Raw genomic sequence first — 17,573 nt, forward strand, 5'->3', positions numbered from 1 at the left:
TAATCTTGTGGATACAGTTGTTTCCTATAATTTTCTTTTTCTTCTCTGTCTAGCTCAGTCCACCTCAGGGCGAGGCCAGTACCTGAAACGCATCCGATACCACGGCAGAGGTCGCTTTGGGATTATGGAGAAGGTTTTTTGCCATTATTTTGTGAAGTTGGTGGAAGGCCCTCCACCTCCACCTGAGGCACCAAAGACAGCAGTCGCCCATGCCAAAGAGTATATCCAGGAGCTTCGCAACCGGACCATCATTCACACTCTATGATGGGGGTATTAAGACTCCACAGTGTATATATTTTACCATTCATTTCCTAAAACCAACAAAAATTAAAGACAGATGCCTTTTATGATTTGTCATTGAATTATTGAAATATGAAGTACAACTGCTAGTTTTACATGAATATTTATAAAGCTCTGCCCATCTCTCTTGAGCCTCTGGGTATATTTTATGTATTTGCAACTAAGAAGGAGACATCAGCTTTAAACATAGTGACAGACTATGTAATTCAGAAGGCTTTTTTGAGTGATGTTTGAAGGCAATGTTAGCTTTCTAGCTTGTGCCCTGCAGGTGGTACTTTTGATACTGGACTTGAGTAGAAAGTTACAGGATAAGAAAACTTGTCCTTACTATTTCACTTGATTTTTCTCCTGGAACTGGGGGAGGGGGTGGTGGACGGGAGCATCCCTGCACATTGTTTCAGTGCAGTATTTTAGGGCATTCTGTAGTTCAGTTTTTCCTTTCACTGTTGGCGTAGGCCAGTGGATGAGGGATTATATTTTCCTTTACTGATTTAGCAGTAACTTGAAATTACAGGAGTTTATTAGATATATTAATCTAAAACTCCAAAAACCATTTAACTTAGAAAGTTTTATTTTACTTAAATGATGACTATTTTATGTCTCCTACCAACAATGCTTTCTATTGCTTGGTTGTCTTGTTTAGGATTGATTCATTTTTCAGAGTGCATTCAAATTAATGGAGAGAGGAATTGAACCAGTCTCAGGCTTGCATTATAAAATAATTGATATTTTTAGGACATTCCACCTGAAAGCGGAAGAATACACTTTCTTTTCAAGTGCACATGGAACATTCTCCAGAATAGATCACATCTTGGGTCACAAATCAAGCCTTGGAAAGTTTAAGAAAATTGAAATTGTATCAAGCATCTTTTCTGACCACAACACTGTGAGATTAGAAATCAGGTACAGGAAAAAAAAAAGTAAAAAACACAAATACATGGAGGCTAAACGGTGCTGCTAAATAACTAAGAGATCACTGAAGAAATCAAAGAGGAAATCAAAAAATACCTAGAAACAAATGACAACAAAAACACGACGATCCAAAACCTATGGGACACAGCAAAAGCAGTTCTAAGAGGGAAGTTCATAGCAATTCAAGCTCACCTCAAGAAACAAGAAAGATCTCAAATAAACAATATAACCTTACACCTAAAGCAACTAGAAAAAGAAGAACAAAGAAAACCCAAAGTTAGTAGGAGGAAAGAAATCATAAAGATCAGAGCAGAAATAAATGAAACAGAAACAGAAAACAGTAGCAAAGATCAATACAACTAAAAGCTGGTTCTTTGAGAAGATAAACAAAATGAATAAACCTTTAGCCAGACTCATCAAGAAAAAAAGGGAGAGGATGCAAATCAATAGAATTAGAAATGAAAAAGGAGAAGTTACAACAGACGCCACAGAAATACAAAGCATCCTAAGAGACTCTACTACAAGCAACTCTATGCCAATAAAATGGACAACCTGGAAGAAATGGACAAATTTTTGGAAAAGTACAACCTTCCAAGATTGAGTGAGGAAGAATTAGAAAATATAAACAGGCCAATCACAGGTGATGAAATTGAAACTTCAATTAAAAATCTTCCAAGAAACAAAAGTCCAGGACCAGATGGCTTCACAGGCGAATTCTATCAAACATTTAGAGAAGACTTAACACCTGTCCTTCTCAAACTCTTCCAAAAATTTGCAGAGGGAGGAACACTCCCAAACTTGTTTTACAAGGCCACCATCACCCTGATGCCCAAACCAGACAAAGATATCACAAAAAAGAAAATTATAGACCAATATCACGAACATAGATGCAAAAATCCTCAACAAAATACTAGCAAACAGAATCCAACAACACATTAAAAGGATCATACACCATGATCAAGTGGGATTTATCCCAGGGATGCAAGGATCCTTCAGTATATGCAAAACAATCAATGTGATACACCATATTAACAAAGGATAAAAACCATGTGATCATCTCAATTGATGCAGAAAAAGCTTTTGACAAAATTCAACACCCACTTATAAAAGTCTCCAGAAAGTGGGCATAGAGGGAACCTAGCTCAACATAATAAAAGCCATATATGACAAACCCACAGCAAACATCATTCTCAATGGTGAAAAACTGAAAGCATTTCCTCTAAGATCAGGAACAAGACAAGGATGTCCACTCTTGCCACTATTATTCAACATAGTATTGGAAGTCCTAGCCACAGCAGTCAGAGAAGAAAAAGAAATAAAAGGAATACAAATTGGAGAAGAAGTAGTAAAACTGTCACTGTTTGCCCATGACATACTATACATAGAAAATCCTAAAGATGCCACCAGAAAACTACTAGAACTAATCAGTGAATTGGTAAGGTTGCAGGACACAAAATTAATGCACAGGACTTCCCTGGTGGCACAGTGGTTAAGAATCAGCCTGCCAGTGTAGGGGACACAGGTTTGAGCCCTGGTCCAGGAAGATCCCATAGTCCGTGGAGCAACTAAGCCCATGCACCACAACTACTGAGCCTGTGCTCTAGATTCTGTGAGCCACAACTGTTGAGCCCGCGTGCCACAACTACAGAAGCTCGTGTGCCTGGAGCCTGTGCTCTGCAACAAGAGAAGCCACCGCAATGAGAAGCCCGCACACTGCAACGAAGAGTAGCCCCTGCTCACTGCAACTAGAGAAAGCCCACGCGCAGCAATGAAGACCCAGCGCAGCCAAAAATAAATAAAATAATGATAATAAATAAATAAAAATAAGGCAGTAGGTGGCACTCACTTCCCTCTTGTTAGCAGAAAATTGTTAAGAGTGTTCGGCAGTACCTGATTCTCGTTGATACACATGTTTTCATTGACAAGAGGCACTCTGTCCACAGCCCTAGTCCGGTGTTTCTCAAACGTTTGTATGTACAGGAAGAACTTGGGGTGCTTGCTTATTAGTGCAGACTTCTGGGTTTCGCCCAAGAGATTCTGATTCACTAGAAATCTGTTTTAAACAAGCACTTCCAGGTGATTCTGTTGTAGGGGACTGTACTTTGAGAATATCCCTCTGGTCAAATGAAGAATGTAGCTTTAGTGCCATGTTTTAAGATGGCATTAATTATAGATACTATTTACTGGGACCTCATTATTTGACATGTTCCATGCTATATTTTACAAATAACTGTCTCAGGGTCACACAGTTTGTGAATATTGGAGCTATGATTTAAACTCTAGGTTTAAGTACCTGGTTCTGCATACCTAGTGAATATACAGGTATTTTCTGGGCCTCTGCAGTTACCTTAATGTGTGGGTAAAAAGGCAAAGAGCTCAGTGGAGTAAGCCACTGAGGTTTAGGGCAGATCCTGGGTCCTAAGCTATTATAGCATGGAATCATGGAAATAACACTGGAGTGGTGGAAAGGGAACTTTATTCTAGTCCTGGCATACTCATTAACCAGAAGACGACTTTGGGCAGGTCTCCTCCCTCCCTGGCCTCCATTTCATTCATCCAGAAGATAAGAGGCTCAGTGTTGTCTGTAGACCACCTTCTTCAGAATCACTTGAAGGACTTGTTAAAAGATCCAAATCCCTGGGCCCTATCTCAGACTTAGTGAGTCAGGAGCTGGTGTGGGAGACCAGGGGGTTTGCACTTGTAGTGAATGCCCCAGTGATGTGTGGCTAGAGAATCACTGGGCCAGAGGGTCTCTGGGCTCTCTTTCAGTGCAGAGGCTCCATGAGTTTTAGCCTTGAGTTTTGACTTCCTCGGGTGTGACTAAAACACGCCAGGTGGTGATGTGGACTCCGTAACTATAAATTACGTAAATGAGGTTGCTGCTTCATCAGGCTGTTAAAGCTGTTTTGAAAGAGTTAAGGATAAAACAGATCTTAGGTTCTAATGAAGAAAGTTTGCTTGTGATCTAAGATTCAGCCTTTATTCGGAGCTGCTTCTGGTTAAAGTGTACTAACTGCTAACATGCAGCACTGGGTACCTAGCACTGTTTTAAGCACTGTATATATATTTTTTCTCAATGAATCTTTCCCATTGTGACTGTTGCTAAGTCCATCTGGTTAGTTTCCGTGGCTGAGAGTGCACTTTCTAACATAAATGAACATTTTGGTCCCCACTTAAAATTAACTTTACGTGGTTCAGAAACTAATGTCTTAATTATTCTTTAATGGCAATATCTGAATGCTTGTGATTTCCTTCTTTCTTTGTCAGAGAGTTATGATAGATTTAAACTTTTTTAGTTGGTGTGTAGCACATTCAGGAAGTGCACTGATCATAAGTTTAGCTCAATAATTGATCAAGTGGTGAACGTGCCCAGGTAAACAGGTGAAGAAATAGAATGTGATAGCAACCCTGAGTCCCCTTCATACCCCTTCCCAGTCACTACCCACCTATCCAAAGGTAACCGTCACCCCGACTGCTACCATATGATAGATTTTTTTTTTTAAAGGTTAGCTTTTGTTTTCTTTAACTCAGCATAATTTATTGGGCAACCATTATATGCCTGGTGCTGAGGATACAGATAGTGAAAGAGGAATCAGCCCTTGCTCCTGGAGCTCACACTCTGCTGGGAAAGGCAGAGTAATTCAGTAAATCACTAACTACAAGTCTTCACTGTGCTGAGTGTTACGAAAGCAGAGGGACATGGGCCTATGGGAGCAGACATCAGGGTGCCCTGGAAAACAGTCATTGGATTTTGGGGCAAGTTTATTTTCTTAAAGATACGGTAAGGGGAAAGGGTAAAATGACAAATGTCATATGGATCAGTAAAGGGTTATGTTGTCAGAATGCCGACTTGGGTTTTGTTTTCAACTCTATAAATGTTAGGACCACTTCATCCTTCCAGAAATAAGATGTGGGATGTGTGATGTGGATGGGGAATATACTGTCTTTGGAGCTGACTCAGAGTTACTAAACTTTATGAGGCTCCAGCTAACACTGAGGGGAAAAGCATGCAAAGTGAGTATACCGCAAACATTGCAAAATAAAAGGGATATGTTTTTCTATGTGATGAAAACGATTAGATTTTTTCCAGTCATTTCATTTTAGTGCAGAGGTTGTAATTACAATTTTAGTTGATTAAGAAGAGCTCAATCACACGTGTGGGTTTAAAACAGGAAATGTTTTGGCGTAGGTGAGCTTCCAGAAATTCTAAAGCAGGACAAAACTATGTAGTTTTGTCTATGTAGATGACATTATTAACACTTCTAGGAATAGGCACCTCTTCTTAACCCACTGTCTCTGATATAACTGTCTAGGATCAGATCTCTATATAAGAGAGGTTCTAGCCTTTATTCTTAAGCAAACCAGCCTACTCTGAGTTATGTTAGTACATAACTTAGGATTTATCTGTATGGAATCACGAATACATTGGATCAAAGAGAAAATATTGGGAAATGAATCATACTTGTGCAGTCAAGTAAAATATTTTTTGTGTTTGTCCAATAGGGACTTGAATGAATTTTTATTTTCACTTATGGCTCAAGGAGACTTATAAAAATTCCACTCTGGAAAGTAAGGGATGGCAATATTAATATCACAAAGTGGAATTTAAGGAAAAGACATAAATGAACCTAAAAGCGTTGTTTAATGCCCATATGGAGGAATACATTCTGCAGTCAATGTGAAACCATTTCTAAACCTCCTGAAGGTCATCGAAAAGTTCCAAGTTTCCATAGTGGACCCCAGCATAAGAAATGATTTAAGTTCATTTTCTCTGGCCACAGTTCTTGACTCTCTCTATATCCATGCTCTTTGCAGTGTGACTTTGCAGCGCCTCTTATTATGAGGTGGAGTCTCTTCTGACCTCTTGAATTTGGGCTTACTTTGTAATAGAACGTGGCAGAAGTGACAGTTTGCAGGTTTTCAGCCTTGGCCCTGTTTGCTTCCTCTTTCTTTCTTGGACCTCTGCTTCTCCATGTAAACAAGCCCAGGCTGATCTGCTCAAGGACGAGAGACCACGTGGAAGAGAGATGTGGGCCCCAGCTTACAGGCGGCCAACCACAAAACACGAGAGAGTCCAGCAGACATCAGCACAGCTGCAGATGCAGCAAAAACTGATGACAGAAGCATGAATGAGCCCAGGTGAGAACAGGTAAACCACCACAAACTGACCTACAGACTCATGAAGAAATTAGTAAGTTCTTATTGTTTAAGCCACTGAAATATGAGGTAGTTTGCTACATAGTAGCAGCTGTGATAAGTATTTCAAACTTTGTACTCTTAAGGAGAATACCTATCCTTTTCAAATGTCCATAACAATTTGTATAATTGATTCTACAAATTTTAGATTCTACAGTTGTAGACTCTAAATTGATTCTACAATTGTAAAATTGATTTACAAAGAAGACCTCACATTATCTCAAATAAGAGTTATATAGACCACTTTAAAAAAATTATTTTTGTTTATTTTTGGCTGCATTGGGTCTTTGTTGCTGTGCGTGGGCTTTCTCTAGTGATGAGCAGGGGCTACTCTTCGTTGCGATGTGCAGGCTTCTTATCGCGGTGGCTTCTTTTGTTGCAAAGCACGGGCTATAGGTGCACGGGCTTCAGTAGTTGTGGCTCGCGGGCTCTAGAGCACAGGCTCAGTAGTTGTGTTGCATGGGCTTAGTTGCTCTGGGGCATGTGGGACCTTCCTTGGCCAGGGCTCGAACCCATGTACCCTGCATTGGCAGGCGGATTCTTTTTTTTTTTTTTTTTTTTGGCAGGTGGATTCTTAACCACTGCACCACCAGGGAAGCCCTAGGTCACTTTAAAAAATACTGCCCTAAAACCAGAAATTTGTTCTTAAAAAGAAAGTTAAGCATAATATACTTGATAATAAAACACTCCTAATTCTTGGTTCTTTGGGGGAAAGAATCATTGAAATGGACAGATCTTGTAAGTCCAATAAGAAATACAAATGATACAAATAGCCAAGACACGGAAGTGACCTAAATATCTGTCAGTAGGTGAATGGATAAAGAAGATGTGGTGTGTATATATGTATATATACAATGGAATACTACTCAGCCATAAAAAAGAATGAAATAATGCCATTTGCAGCAATATGGATGGACCTAGAGATTATCATAGTAAAGTAAGTCAGAAAGAGAAAGACAAATACCATATGATATCACTTTTATGTGGAACGTAAACTATGACACAAATGATTTACAAAACAGAAACAGACTCACAGACGTAGAAAACAAAATTAGGGTTACCAAAGGGGAAAGGGGGTGGGGGAGGGATAAATTAGGAGTTTGGGATTAGCATATACAAACTACTATATATAAAATAGGTAAATAACAAGGTCTTACTGTATAGCACAGGGAAGTATATTCAATATCTTGTAATTATAATGGAAAAAATATGAAAAAGTATATGTGTGTGTGTATATATATACGTATCTGAATCACTTTGCTGTATACCAGAAACTAACACAACCTTGTAAATCAACTACAATTAAAAAGAAATACAAATGAAAAAATACGTATGAGACAAGGGCATAAAACATACAGAAAAAATTTAAAATTCTTTGTAGGAATGAGCTGGATCATTCTATTTCTCTGTACGGTTCTGGATTAGAATTGATCAAAAGATGAACTTGAGTCATAATTGGGAGTTAGAAGTGATTCTCTCACAATCATTTTGGCATCTTGATACCTATCACAGTGGTGCCTCAGGCTAAGACACCACACTAAGGTAGCAAGTGTCCCATTCCAACATCTTGTTAGACTAATTTAAGCATGGGTATCAGTGACTGGCAGAAATGTCATAGGACTGAACCTTAGCTATAAAGGAGTATAGAAATGTACTTTCTAGTTTTCTAGCCTCTTAAAACATGTCAATGTCCTGCAGCCAGAGACCACCATGATCACAATTATAGTTGAAAAAGTCAGGTTTATTGTTGCAGCAAGGGAGAACACACACTGTGGGGAACCATGGGGAATCCTCAGCAAGAGGATATTAGGATTTGGGCTTTGGTTGAGTGACTTTATAGGATCTGGGCTTTGGTTGATTGAGTTGTGGAGAGTCTAGGGAAGCTAAGGTTTGCTCTGTATTGGATGCCATCAGAAAGTGTGTGTGTGGGAATTCTATGATTATCTCAAATTTTATACATAGGGAGGGCAGACTAGGGTGAGGAAACAGGTGTCATTAATTGATAAAGAATTAACAGTCACTCATTTAAGCAAAAAGAGGGTGATGGTTGGTATTTTGTGGATGGCACAGCAACCTTATTTTTGTCTGTGCTTAGACAAAATTATGTTGTGGACTTGCTTTATATGATTTAATCATGTTCTCAGAATGACCTTGTCTGAGTTGGTATTCTGTGAGATAAAAGGAGAATAACAGCGTTGAGTGCCTGGCCAGCTTCTGAATGTCAGGGGCTGTTCCTTTCTCTTCTTTTTCAAGTACAGGCTGGAAGGGAATTTGAGTGACTGCTCAGTAAGCGAATTTGTTGTATCTGCCTCAGGTTTCATCGTACTTAATGATGAAGCTCTGGAGTTTCCCACCAAAGTCAGGTACAAGTCAAGTATGCCCACCATCCATGGTTATTTAATTTACCAAAAGTTTAGTCAAAGCAGTAAGATAAAATGAAATAAGAGAAAAATCTTTGGAAAGGAAGAGACAAATTATTACTTGCGTATAATTGCCTCCCTAGGAACCGAAGAAAATCAACTGAAGAATTATTAGAAGTAAGGAGAGTTCAGTAAGGCAGCTGGTTACAAAATCAGTATACAAAAGTCAATGCTTATGCCTTAAATCAATAATCATCAGAATATACAATTTTAAAAAGGCATTAAAATAGAGACTAAAATAGAAAATATCTAGGAATAAACTTGACATAAGAAAAGTATGCGGGACCCATATAAATAAAACTGTAAAACTTACCTGGGAGACTTGAAGACTTAAATAAATGGTAGAGCATACCACATTCTTGGATGGCATAACTCGATAATTCAGCCATTTCAATTCTAATAAAAATGTCAAAAGTATTTTTCTTTTTAACTAGACAATATAATCCTAAGGTCACCTGGGAAGCTTAATAAAAGGCTGAAGAATTTTTAGAAGATTGAGAGGTGACTTACACTGCTAGAAAGAAAGATTTATTATAAAAGTAGCATGATTCTTGTGTAAGAATAAAAATAGCCCGCCAAACAGGCTCAAGTATATACATATGGTTTAGGATAAAGGTGGAACTGAAATGTTCTTATATTTCTGCTTAAGTTACAGAAAGCTGCTAAGCACATCGCTTCTGTCCTAATAATGAGAAAATGACAGATAAACTACAAAATCATTACTTTTGTTGAGCTCACGAGAAAGATGAGGTTGTGAGGCAACCAAGTAACCTCATTCAGAAGAGAGACAAGCCCCTCCGAGGAGAAATGGGCTTCACAACTGTCCGCATTCTGGCAGAGCATGGGGAGGAGAGGCACAGCCACTGTCCACGTGGGGAGAAGAAATCAGCTAAATTGTAACACAAAATCCATGTGTGGGTGAGTGTGTAAACCTGGGAAAGCTGAGGTAGAAGAGGAGTTTCCACTCAGCTACAAACTCTCTTCCACAGACTTCCACCAGGTGCTCACAAGAAATATTGGGAGCAGGGCAGGAGGCTGGCCCTCTTGAGCCCACCTCTGAGGTCCAGGCAGAGGGAGGCGATCAATGGATGTTGGGGACACAAAATGCCATTGGCTTCCCTGGATTTTCCTCCTTTAGGGATCAAAAGCTCTAAGCTACTGTGGGTAGGGCAGCAAACTCAGTTACCCACAGGGTTCAAAGTGATCAGTGGATGTGAGGCCCAAGGCCCTGCCTACTAACCTGGACAATTTTCCCTGGACAGTAGACTACAACCTCAAGTCTCTGGAGTGGCAGAGTCTATTACTCCCAGGGCAGACGGACCAAGATGTGTTGCTTAATATCTGCATGAAAAGCACTTGATAACATTGAACATCCATTTATGATAAAAACTCAGCAAACTAGAACTTCCTCAATCTGATAAAGGGCATCTACAAAAACCCTATGGTTACCATTATACTTAATGCTGGAAGATTGAATCTATAAATTGTGGTACGTCCCTACAATGGAATACTTCTCATCAATAAGATGGATGAATCTCAAAAGCATTACGGTAAGTGAAAAAGCCAGACTCAAAAGGCTGGATAAAACATTGGGGGAAAAAAAAAGGCTATATACATTGTATAATTATATTCAGTTGACATTCAGGAAAAGGCAAAACTGTATGGACAGAGAACAGATCGGTGGTTTCCAGGAGCTGGCAGGTGGGGATGGGGGATTGACTACAAAAGGGCACAAGCAAACTTTCTGGGATGATGGAAATACTCCATCTATATGTCTTGATTGTTGTGACTATGCATTATGTATTTGTCAGAATTCATGGCATTATAATCTTAAAGAGGATGAATTACATCTTGAGAGATCTGACTTTAAAAAACTGATTCAGGAAGAAAGTATTATGCTAAACAGTGCTGAAAAAATTGATAAACCATTTGTGGAAAATTAACTTTTGATTCCTCACATCGTATGATAAGATAAATTCCAAATGGATTATAAATAAGAGTGAAAAAAAATCAAACCATTAGAAACTTAAAAATATGCAGAAAAGATAGGTGATGAATACATACGAGAGCAAAGCATAAAGTAAAACAAGGAAGTGAAGACTGAAACAGGATAGTGATTATCAAGAGATAAAAGGAGTGTGTCCTTGAGAAAGAACCCATTGTAGGAATTTCTGTCTTCTCTCTCCCTCCGTCCCTCCTTCCCTCCCTCCACTCTCCCTTCCTCCTCCTCTTCCCTCCCTCGTTTCCTCTCTCTCCCTCCCTCTCCATCTCAGTAATATGGATAGCAGTTACATGAACACTTGTTTTATGATTGTTCATCACACTGTGCGGCCCTCTGTATATGTACCATATTTTATAATTTTGAAAAAGGTAAAACTTGGGTTCCAAATGTAATTTCCTATATTTTACACACAGAGGATTTAGGCACAGAGGATCCAAGTCCATTGGTGAAGATAATCCATTTCCTCATCCAATTCCCCATTCCCTATACAATGCTCTACCAGCCAGAGCAACTACATGGTTCAGCACAGGTTTAAAGACTGTGAACCTCATAAACCAAACCCAGTTTAAAAGAACCTAGGTTGCAGTTATGAGGTGTATAATAAAAAATTAAACAAATATGGGTGAAATCAATCTGACTTGGAATGGAGAAAGCCTTTTTAAATATCAAAGGCAGAAGACATAAGGAAAAGATCGACAGGTTTGATTACTCCCAAGTTAAAAATGATGTACAAATTTTTAAACATCAAAGCAAAAATGGAAAGACAATGTACAATTGGGGAAAAAGTTTAAAAAATACATGGCAGGGTACTTCCCTGGTGGTGCAGTGGTTAAGAATCCGCCTGCCAATGCAGGGGACATGGGTTAGATCCCTGGTCTGGGAAGATCCCCCACATACTGTGGAGCAACTAAGCCCGTGCACCACAACTACTGAGCCTGTGCTCTAGAGTCCGCAAGCCACAACTGTTGAGCCCGCGTGCCACAACTACTGAAGCCCGCGTGCCTAGAGCCTGTGCTCCGCAGCAAGAGAAACCACCGTAGTGAGAAGCCTGTGCACCACAACGAAGAGTAGCCCCCGCTCGCCGCAACTAGAGAAAGCCTGCGCGCAGCAACGAAGACCCAACGCAGCCAAAAATAAATTTAAAAAAAATATATATATATGGCAGATAAATGGTTAACATTCTTGAAATGCAAAGAGCCCTACAATCAATGAGACCAATACTGCAGTAGAAAAACAGGCAAGAAATATGGATAGAGCATTTTTAAGGGAAGAAATACATATTACTAATAAACATTTAAAAATATTCATTCTCCCTAGTAATCAAGTAGTTACACATTAAAAGTGTGTACCTGTCACATATATAATTTTCCAGGATTAAAAAGAAGGGAAACATCCAGAATTGGAAAGTTGTAGAGAAAAGAACACTCTGAAACACTTGGTAGGAGAGCAGTCCAGCAACATTAACAAGAGTCTCAAAAATTGTATATTCTTTGATTTAACAAGATATGTACAAAGATATTCATAATAAAGATAACTGGATATGACCTAAAACATTCCAATGTTGGGGAACTGGCTAGGTTATGTTCCCTTTGTGTACCTGGGCGTTTTCTAGCTAAAATGCACACCATTGTGTGACTTAGAAAAAAGGCTCCTCTTATTCCAGGGGGACCCCACCCCACGCCAGGCCTACCAGTTTGTGCAGGCAACAACTTGGACAGCGGAGATCCTAGCTCTGATACACACAATGTGATGGTGTGCTATGGAGTCGTTAAAGCACATTTTTGAATGACATAGGGATAGGTTCACAATATTGCTATTAATGACATAAAATGTGAAGTGTTAAGACTAATTACTAGTTATTATTTAAAACATAAGTTTTTCACTATGTACAACATGAGTCCAATTTTAAAAAGAGCAAGTAGTAATATGCATAGAAAACTAGGGAAAAAAAAAACAAACCTAGAAGGATGTATACCAGTATTTTTAAGCATATTATATCTGGTTGATAAGAATATAGGTAATTTTTATTTTTCCTTTTTGCTTTTCTATATTTTTGACATTTTCTAGGTGGAACGTATATTACTTAGGTAATTAGGAAAAAACCCAGTAAAATCAAAAATCTCATTTAGAGTACTGAGCAGAACCAGGTGAAAAATGCAGCTTAGCCAGGAGAAATGTGTGCTTTTGGCTACTTTCATTACCTTGAGTTTCACCTAAACGCTTAAGCGTTATAGATGGAGAGAAAAATCAGTAGAGAGCAGCTATTTAAAATGACATTCAGTGACAGTGGTGAAAATGTGACCACATTAGAACACTGAAACGAGATGAGGTTATGTGACGCCATTCTTGATGTGCAGGTTGAACCGGAGCAAAATGCTTCTGCCCCAGCCCTGCTCATCACAGATGTTAAGGGGCCAAAGGAAGCTTGGCACGGGTTAGGGGACAGATGGAGAAGGCAGTGGGAAGCCTTGGTTAAGTCATAGAAGCACGGGAAGCTCCTGTACCCTCCACCCAGTGATTCAAGTGGGAGATAAAGGCAGAGCCATCTTTTTGGAGTTTGTGCTTAAGCCTAACTTTATTACGTGGCTCGTTACTTCTTTATATCCGAGTTCCCTCTTCTGATAAGGTGTTTGCTGCAAAGTGAGAGTGTTAAATGTGGCGTTTCTGTTAATCGTTTGTTTTCCCTGAAGCCAGTGGTGTTAATTATCTTTGTGGATGAAGAGGAGAAAGCCCATGACGGAGTGAAATATACAGATGTCTTTGTCCTCTCTCTCTTCTTCTCTAATATTTCCCTCCACTGCTTACAATCCTCCAGTGACTCCTCACAGGCTTCAGGACAAAGTGTAAACTCTTCATCTTGGCATAAAAGATCTGCTTTTCATTCTAGTACCTTCGCTCAGCACCACATACTCCAACCACACCAAAGTAGCTTCGTCCTCTAAAAACATGTAGCATGTTATCTCATGTGTGGGGACATTTATCATCTTGCTAATATTATCCACTGCCTACTATGTGCCAGGCATTGTGCTAAATGTATTATCTTCTGCCTCATAACCATCCTATCTTGTAGGCTTGAATATCGTCTCCATTTTATAAATGAGAAGGCTGAGGTTCAAAGAAATTAAATAACTTTCCTAAGGGTCACCCAGTGAGTTAGTAGCACAGTCAGAATTTGAACCCAGGTTTTTTTTTTCTTCACCACTTTATTGAGGTATGATTGACACACAAAAAGCTATAGGTATTTAATATATATAACTTGAGGTGTTTGGAGATAACTATGCACCTGTGAAACTATCATTACTGTCAGAGCCATAAGCTTACCCATCTCCTCATCCCAGCCCTTGAACCCAGGTTTGACTCGAAAGCTTGAATACTTTTTTTTTAAATTGAGGTATAATATATGCAACACAAAACTTACCATTTTAACTATTTTAAGTGTACATTTTTATGGCATTAGATACACTTACATTGTTGTGCAACCATCACCACCATCCATCTCCAGAACTTTTTATCTTCTCCAACTGAAACTCTATCCGGTAAACACGAACTCCCCATTTCTCCCTCCTCCCAGCCCCTGGCAACCACTATGCTACTTTCTGTCTCTGTGAATCTTCCCACTCTATTAAGCACCTCATATATGGGGAATCATACATTATTTGTCCTTTTGTGACTGATTTGTTTAATGTAGCATAATGTCTTCAAGGTTCGTCCATGCTATAGCATGTTTCAGAATTTCTTTCCTTTTCCAGGCTGAACAATATTCCATTGTATGAATATATCGTATTTTGTTTATTCATTCACCCTTCAGTGGAGGCTTGTGTTGCTTCCACCTTTTGGCTACTGTGAATATTGGTGCTCTGAACATGAGTGTACAAATATCTGTTCAAGTCCCTGCTTTCACTTCTCTTGAGTATTTATACAGAATTGGAATTGCTGGATCATGTGGTAATCCTATGTTTTGTGACGCGGACATGGTTGAAGATTGTAGGCCAGTCATTTTGTAGAATCTCCTTCAGTTTGGTCTTGACCAGTTTCTTCATGGTTAGACTCAGGTTATGTGTTTTGACTGGAATGTCACAGATGCTTTTTTTTTCTTTTAATCACACCCCACAGGGTGGCACACGATGTCTATTTGGTTATTGGTATTTTTTTTGTTAAGTTACTATCTTTCTTTAAAAAATTATTTATTTTTGGCTGCGTCGGGTCTTAGTTGCAGCACACGGGATCTTTCATTGCAGCACGCAGGCTCCTTTGTTGCAGCACGTGGGCTTCTCTCTAGTTGTGGTGCACAGGCTCCAGAGTGCGTGGGCTCTGTAGTTGTGGCACATGGGCTGTCTAGTTGTGGCACACTGGCTCAATAGTTGCAGTGCACAGGCTTAATTGCCCCGTGGCATTAGGGATCTTAGTTCCCCGACCAGGGATCAAACCTGCATCCCCCGCATTGGAAGGCAGATTCTTAACCACTGGACCACCAGAGGAGTCCCTGGTTATTGGTATTTTTAACTTTGATTCACTTATTGTGCTGCTGTCTGCCAGGTGTCTCTACTGTAAAATTATTGTAAAGTCTCTTTGTAATTAATAAGTATCTTGTGAGGAGATACTTTGAGACTATGTAAGTATCTCTTTCCTCATCAATCTCTCACCCACTAGAGTTTAGCATCCTTTGATGTTTCTTGATTGAATTAAACATTACTATGATGGTTAGTAAATGGTGATTTTCTAATAACCATCATTTCTTTTGCATTTATAGTTTACTATAAAGAAGAGCTTTCTTTTCTAATTTATTTATTCATTTATTTCTATAGGTATAGCTTCATGAGTACTTACTTTATTCACTGTATACTAATCTGTTGCTATCAGTATTTCTTTTCATGCTCACGATGTCCCAGATTTGGCCAGTGGGAGCCATTGCAAGTTGTTTCCTGTGTCCTTTTGACATTTCTTCATCGTTTGAGGACTTTCTTACTTTATGACACAAAAAGATGTTCCAGCCTCATCTTATTATTTCCCTGGATTCAGTGATTTGAGGAGAGCATATTCATCTGTAGAAATAAAGCCACCCCTAAATGTCAAAAACGCAAAAACAGGGTGTTAACCAGGTAGCTTCACATGCATCCACCACCAGTGAGCCCCATGGGTTTGGGATTTCAGCCCTGGTTCGTTACCGGATTCGTGAGTCCAAAAGAAGACATGTGCATTTTATGGCCAATTCAATATCAGCTGTAAACTTGAGCATCCCTGAGGGGGGCGCAGAAAGCAACTGGCCCCGACCTGTGCTGCAGGGTTGTTTGCTTTCCTTCTCTAGGGTACTCTAGGGCCTGCTGGCATGGGAGCTCTGTTTAGAGAGAAAACTGTTTTTACATATTTCTCTCTAATGGTAATAGAAGTGGAACTATTGTTGTGAAAAGACACTAGGTTTAGACCACACCATATGGCAGTGAGAGGCGTTCATCACTACAGCGTCTAACGGCTGAACTGAAAATAGCCCATATTTCTGCATTTTTGGAGAATTAACCCCTGACTGCCAGGAAACGCCCATTGTAGCAGCTCTTCAGCCATGTAAGTTAAAATAATTACTAATTAAATGAGAATAAAATAGAGTCCATAATAATAATCATCATCACTGTAACCCAAGTTACTGTTTGTTGGAGCATTACCTAGGGGAAGATGCTTGCCAAAGGGAGGAAGAATGGCCGGGGAGCCTCCAGCTTCATCATTACTGCTGAGGTAAGGAATCGGGACCTTTCTGGGGTGCTTGGCAGCTACATACCTAATTTTATATTCCATCAATATTGCGGACCTCATGTTGTTTCAAGGGACTTACTTGCTCACTAATACAGCAGGCAGTGCGCCATTGAAAACTGAGTATGGGAACAGCTGTGTGGCACTTGTCAGTGGATTTGTATCACTGCAGGAAACAACTCAAGCAATTACCTTGTCTTCGACAGGTGTCACTCAGCCCCATCTCAGGAAAAGCAAGGCCCCTTTGTAAGGGTGCCGTTGGGTGCGAGCGTCCAGTGCCAATGGTTATGAGCAGGTATGTGGGATAGTGGAGGTGGGACGTGTTTCACGTTACTGTACAAAGGCCTGTCTGGGTGTCTAAGAAAGTAAAAGGTGGGGGCTGTTTGGGTTAAAGGCAGGGTTTCTGCTTCCCGTTGTTTGGGTGATTTAAAAGAACATGCATTCCTTTGTTTATTCACTCATCAACAAGTGCATACCTACTATGTGCCAGACATTGCAATAAGTGCTGGGACTGTGGATCAAGGCAGACTTGGGCGCTGACCTCAGGCATCTGACCGTCTCCTGGGTAGTGAGGGATGTACAGATAGAGGCATGCAGAAAGTGCCAGGGGGCTAAGAGAGCACTTGACAGGAGAGAAGAGGCATTCTTTTTGCAATGTGGCAGCTGTGAAGCACCCTTGAGGAAGTTCCATTTATGCTGAGGCCTAAAGTCTAAGGAGTGTTTGGCCTGCAAAGGATGAGGGGAGAATGTTCCAGACAAAGGCCCTGCGTGAAGATGGAACCTGGTTAGTTTGAGGAACTAATGGAAGTACAGAGTGTGAGGAGAAGCACGGAAGTACAGAGTGAGGGAGGATGTGGCACAAGAATTTGGCAAGGTCACGTGGCTTCAGAGGGAGGAGTCCGCATTGGATTCTGAGTGCAAGGGGAAGCTTGAAGCTGAAGGGTAGCAGGACCCGGTTTAGGCCTGTAAAAGCCCAGTCTGGCTGCTAGTGGAGAAATGCC

The 17,573-nt window shown here is 40.0% G+C and overlaps 1 protein-coding gene across 12 annotated transcripts in view; it reads left to right on the forward strand.

The window, feature by feature from the left end:
* Positions 1-17,573, forward strand: part of MRPL22 (mitochondrial ribosomal protein L22) — a 67,732-nt gene that overhangs the window by 36,031 nt on the left and 14,128 nt on the right. For 6 of the 12 annotated variants that reach the window (XM_070045223.1, XM_060296527.2, XM_070045215.1 and 3 more), the window contains 5 exons: positions 54-270; positions 6,028-6,361; positions 9,478-10,378; positions 15,691-16,557; positions 16,779-16,867. In XM_070045223.1, coding sequence (XP_069901324.1) covers positions 54-265 — 212 coding nt within the window. In that variant the 3' untranslated portion in view covers positions 266-270; positions 6,028-6,361; positions 9,478-10,378; positions 15,691-16,557; positions 16,779-16,867. Of the gene's footprint in view, positions 1-53; positions 348-6,027; positions 6,362-9,477; positions 10,379-15,690; positions 16,558-16,778; positions 16,868-17,573 lie in introns of those variants that run through there. The other 6 variants (XM_070045220.1, XM_070045218.1, XM_070045219.1 and 3 more) reach the window with 6 other exon arrangements.

The sequence above is a fragment of the Globicephala melas genome, chromosome 3, assembly GCF_963455315.2.
Source record: "Globicephala melas chromosome 3, mGloMel1.2, whole genome shotgun sequence".
In the NCBI taxonomy this organism is placed as follows: domain Eukaryota; kingdom Metazoa; phylum Chordata; class Mammalia; order Artiodactyla; family Delphinidae; genus Globicephala; species Globicephala melas.